General features: G+C 36.0%; 1 protein-coding gene across 1 annotated transcript in view; it reads left to right on the forward strand.

Moving 5' to 3' along the window:
- Positions 1-2397, forward strand: part of AREB3 (ABA-responsive element binding protein 3) — a 53027-nt gene extending 50630 nt beyond the window's left edge. The window contains exon 3 of the mRNA XM_089432052.1: positions 2071-2397. Within this exon, the coding sequence (XP_089288178.1) occupies positions 2071-2151 (81 nt within the window). The 3' untranslated portion in view covers positions 2152-2397. The remainder of the gene's footprint in view (positions 1-2070) is intronic.
- Positions 2398-6000: the final 3603 nt, after the last annotated feature.

Here is a 6000-nt window from a genome sequence, read left to right on the forward strand (position 1 = left end):
GGTAAAGACCATATAGCCCTACCCGAGCATTGTTGAGCACAGCAAGGTTAGTTACATTCATTCAAATATATGATGGCCAGTCAAGTATTTTTACATATCATTTGGCTCTTACAAATCTCATGTGTGATGGGTATACTTTGGATTTGAAGGTTTCAAAGCTCCATAATTATTTTTGCAATTGAACAACCTTCACCGGTCACTGTTTAGGCTGATGACAAAAACAGCAGAACCCTGTGAACCTCAATTATAATTTCGTAAACAAAACATCCTCAATATTGGGGATAACTTTCTCAATCCTCGAGACAGGCATTTCATTTCCTTAGTAACACTTCCTTTCCTATAGCTTATATGCCGGTTATCTTTATTAATCATTGTTTTGCAAACATGATATGAATGGGCTTTATATAGGCTACAAGAGGTCGCATTAGTGTAGAGTTATCTCTTCTAATCTTGGAAGACATTTGTTTGACTTAATCAAGTATATAAAGGGATAATAAAGCCTATTTGAGAAGGTAGTTCCAATCTATAGACCATTTAGACTTGGCTATAAGCATTATTGGGCCTTATCAAAGTTAGTTACATCTATTGTCTAACGGTCAATAAAGTGTTTCTACATAGCATCTGGCTCTTAAACATTCCATGTTTGATGAGTATAGATTGGTTTGAAGGGTTCTAGACTCTATTATTATTCTCATGATTGAACAACCTTCAATCAGTGCTTGGGGATGGAACAAAAACAAGAAGAGAATCCTGTGCAGTTCAGTCATAAACCAAACATCTACAATGGTGAGGATAAACTTTTTGAAATATTGAGGCAATCGTTTCATTTCCTCAGTAATAATTCCATGTCTATACTTTATACACCGATTATCTTTATTAGTGATTGTGTGCAAACATGATAAGTATGGGCATTATATAGTCTACAAGAGGTCGTTGTATTTCTGGAGTCATCACTACAAAACTTGGAAGACATTTGTTTGGCTTAATCAAGTATATGAAGGGGTCCCAATAAAGTATCTAAAGAGGTTCCAAAGCCTCTGTTTAGTCAAGTATATGAAGGGGTCCCAATAAAGTATCTAAAGAGGTTCCAAAGTCTCTGTTTGAGAAGATAATTCCCAACTAAAGACATTGGTTTTGAAGGGTTCAAACTTCAAAGTTCCATAATCATTTTCATGATTGAACAACCCTCACCAATTAGTGTTTAAACTTTAGGCATGGAACAAAAACGTCAGAATCCTGTGCAGTTCAATTGTAAAAAAAACACCCACAATCTGGATGATGAACTTTTTAAAACATCAAGAAAGTCGTTTCATTATTCTCCTCCTCCCTTAAATGCATTTTCTGACAGAATCTCCATCTTTAGAAGAGTGTAACCCAGCCTATGAAATGGAGATATTTGATATTTCCTCTATTTCTATGGCTACATATCAAGTAAATATATGCCAATGTCAAAAACAGCTGTGTCTTGATTAATATAAAAATGCCACAAATTGGCTCTTTAACCTATTTTTATGCCAGCTTCATTCAAAATTTCATGTTGGGACATGTGCACGCAGAAAGTGAAAAGATAGTTGTTGAAACGAATTTTTGTCTAGGAATTGGAAACACACTAGTCGGGTGGTGAAGTAACTTTTGGAATTAGAGAGATTCCACATGCCGGGTCAGCTTGCCAGATGAGTTCTGAACATAAATAAAATCTTTGACTTCATTGTTTATTATGTATTCAAGGCAGAGAAATAAATTGGTTGAACTTACAAACTAGTGATATAGGTGCGCTATTATTATTTGAAACCTACAAATTGGTGATATAGATGCAATTGTGCATGGTTACACTTCTAACATCTGGCTTTCTTGTTAGAATCCTTACGGGCCTGTTGAAGTGGAAGCCTACACTCTCGCTTTCTGTCATGTTTTTTTTCCTCTCCGGTTAATTGGAAACATTAACGTTTATCGGTTTAGGAGGAAATTATCATTCTATCTTTCTTCTTTTCTTTCCTTTTTATTCCTTTTGCATGTTTTTCTAAGTCCGGTTGTTACTTGCAACTAATGAATTTGTCTTTGTTGTGACAGTTCTTGGAGAAATTGCTGCCTTCTGTACCTCCACCACAACCAAAGCACACCCTTCGAAGGACTGGTTCAGCTCCTTTTTGAAGTGGAGTTGTAGACAATCATGCTTCTAATTTTGAAGAGGTTTTGTGGCACAGTTTCGCTAATCTATCTGTAATTTTGTATCTCTATTCCAAACTGATAAGCTAGATAGTTTAGTGTATTGGAAGATGAGGTTTTTAACTTATGATGACTTAGGAGGGGCTTAGCTGCTTCTATATTGAAGACAATTGTGGAGACATACAGTTTAGGATAGCACATCCAAAGAAAGCTATACGTTGTCAGTTTTCATCAAGTAAGAGGAGCCTTTGGTTTTGAAGCCATGAAGTATATAGCTACGAAGGCCTTGCGTGCCACTGTAAATTTGTTTTCGGGTCTGCTGTGGTCCAGAATGACCTACATTGGGGTAATTCAGCGTGACGTTTCAGGAAATTTTGTGGCCACAGATTGATCGGTCATGGCTCTTTTTATGTTTTTATGAAAACTAAATAAAGTTGTTTGTAAGCACACATTATTGTGTGTACTTTGTAGCATTTTGAATGGTTCGACTTCCGTTTGTTGTGATAACCTTCTTTTTTTTAGTTTAGTCTCATGTATTCATTGAAACTCAAATTTGTACAGACGGGAAAGTTATTCTTGTTCGTTCTTTGTGTGGCTATCGGGCATTTCAAGTATTATCTCATATCTCAGTGAACATTGTTTTGTGACTTGGAATTTGTTTGTTTGCATGCTGTTAATTATTAGCCTGCATGCTACACTAGTATGTTTGCGAAATTAGAGTGATAATTAGAATGATGAAAGATTCGTAAATATATTATTTTCTTTCTTTGATAACTATCTTCGGCCGAAACAGTGGAAGATTGAAGATCATATATTAAGATTAGACGGTCAATAATTCATGCCGGAGATGTTATATTTCCACAATTACGAAAATAGGCCTATTGTTTTCGAAGCAATAACAATTACAAAATTAGGCATATTGTCTTTGAAGCAATAAATAATATGCATCTTTTCTGGAATTTGAGTCTATGGAATATATCATGCTGCGATGCTTCTGGGTTCATATTTCCATTGTATTAATTAGGAATTCTGTGAGTTTGCGGGCCTCACGATTCATGCTTTTCTAGTTTTCAAAGATGGAAGAATCTTCTAGGTTATTTGGTGGCAGGCAATTTTAAAGATCGTGTGTATTTCAATGAGACTGCCATGATTCGGTTCATATTGCAAGCGGAATTGGGATTGTTACATGATTGCCTCCGATTGCTTTGGCAGCTATTCACTGCCTGTTGCAGCACCCTGTGAGATTGGAAAAAGTGCATAGTGACCTAGATACGAAAACAAAATATGTACCTGTTTAAGAATTAAACATCCTTGTGGCTTCGGATTAAGTGCATAATAACTTGGGTTCCAGAAAAACCTACATGCTTATACATATATAACTGTTAGGGATTAAAGACCAATCAAGGGCGTCTAGTTTGCACTGGATGATCTCCTTAAATATGGTAACTCCGTGGAAACCATGCTGGGATCAGCAAAGCTGCGTCCCTGGAAGATTTCATCTAGCAAACAAAACCCTTGGGTTTGGTTGGATAGTCGAAAAAATCTTTACCATTTTGTCGAAAGGACAATCTAAATTAGATGAGACTAGATTAAATTAAATTTACTTTATTAGGGAATTATGTGCAATTGTTATATTCCCTATTTAGTTAGGGATTACGCTTTACAATAAAGTTGTCCATGCTTTTAGCTTTAGATATATTTTTAATTGTTTTTAAGTCGGCCTTTTTATGTCTATAAAATATATTAAAAACTGAATTGTAATATTATTAGAAAAGATTTTTGATCACATTGTTAGAGTTTATATCGTGTATGAAAGTTAATATGTATGGGCATATGGAAGATAGTCGTAGTTAGAGATTTCCAAAGTGGTATGAATTATTTGATAATACATGTGGGCAATATGGTTTTGAGTTTTTTTGATAATACATATGGGCATATGGTGTTGAGGTTTTTGATAATACATATGGTGTTGAGGTTTTTGATAATACAAATCGGCATATGGTGTTGAGAAATATGAATTTTTTAATAGTATATGTGGGTAATATGGTGTTGAGTTTTTTTGATAATATATATGGTGGGAGGTTTTTGATAATACATATGGGCATATGGTGTTGAGGTTTTTGATAATACATATGGGCATATGGTGTTGAGTTTTTTATAATACATATGGGTATATGGTGTTGAGAAATCTAGGGCAAAGTTAAGAGGTGATTTCTTTAGTAATGATAATCGCTTGTGAAGTCTTTTGACTTTTCTTAATTATGTTTTTCTTAATTTGATTATTACTATATGTTCTTTTTCATCAAATAACTACCAAAATCATGAACAATGAGACAAAGTTCACAAGGTGTAGGAAATCAGCCATAGCCAAAACCTCAAATCTTGAAAGGAAAACCCAAATGAATTTTTCTTCTTATAGAAACTTCAGTTGACAAATTCGAAGACCTATAACATTGACCAAGAATATTCCAAGACCAAATCAATCCTCAAGTCAAAGCAACTTCTTCCTTGACTTACTTCTTCCTTGTTGCAATTTTGGCTTCCCTGCAATTTCTGCAACTTTCGGCCCTAGCTTTAGAAACCCTAGATCACATAAGAGAGGAGATAATGGAGAGATCTATTTTCCTTTGACTTCGCTATGCCTCCTTCCCTTTCTTGGTGAATTCGTCCTTCAAACTAGACATTTTTGACACCAATCTTTGACACTTTGGTGTGACTGCAACTCGACCTTTCTGCAGCAAATGGAGACTCTAGATCCCTTTGCACATGTGGAGAGAAGCAACCCAAAACTGATCTGCGACCTTTGATTATCTTGTCTTCTTTCATACTCCTCTATCTCCCATCCTTTCTTCTTCCTTTGTGCTCGAGTGACAAGTGAGTGTGTGTCCTTGAGAGAGGCTTCTTTCTTCCTCTATCTCCCATCCTTTCTTCTTCCCTTGTGCTCGAGTGACAAGTGAGTGTGTGTCCTTGAGAGAGGCCGAGTCCCTGCTTGTATAGGTTTCTTGACCATGACTTGAGGCCCACTTGGCAATGCTTTTAGGCCGACTTGATCTTTAGTGATGGTTGATTGCTTTATTGAAGGCCAACTTGTTGGAGGTGCTTTGACTTGGTCTTGGAGGATCTTTAGACTTTTTGCAATGACTCAAAAATATATGTAACATGCCCAAATGGGTCTACAACACTTGACATTGACTCAATAGACTTTATGACCAGACCTAATAGTTCACAATGGGAGCTTCACCTAAAAAGTAAAATTCTTTGATCATGAAACCCATGACTCAAACATTACAAAATAATTTTATTTTTTTTCTTTATATCAGTTACATAAAATCATGATTACACGTCATTATGAAGACCGAGCCTAGTTACATATTTCAACACTCCTCAATCTGAAGAATTCTCATAAGAAGAGTCAGATTGGTAACCCATTTGGTTAGCATCATATCTTCCAACATTGTCACATTGCAAGGCCTTGAGTAACAACTCTCTCTCTCCACAAGATCAGAGCACAATGTTGGTGAGACTAATGATTTATAGACACCATCATTGTCTCTCTTAGAAGATACTCTATCCGGGTTCTCTCAGAGTATGTTACACTAGTACTATTCTTATCTTGGATTCCCCGTCCTCAAAGAATATCAGTCGTCTACGACTACTCTTATCTTGGATGCCCTACCACATCTTCAAAGAGTATTGGATTCTATATGCTTAGCCAAACCTCCATTCTATCTTCACAGGTGGAGAGAAGAATGACGTGTCTATCTCTCCGCATGGCCTTCACTAAGATTTATTGCTGTTAGTCTTGGTCTAGTGCATGACACATGAAGTAGAGTA

This window comes from Pinus tabuliformis, chromosome 5_1, assembly GCF_031772625.1.
Source record: "Pinus tabuliformis cultivar Carrire ecotype Pingquan chromosome 5_1, CPIR1, whole genome shotgun sequence".
NCBI lineage: Eukaryota > Viridiplantae > Streptophyta > Pinopsida > Pinales > Pinaceae > Pinus > Pinus tabuliformis.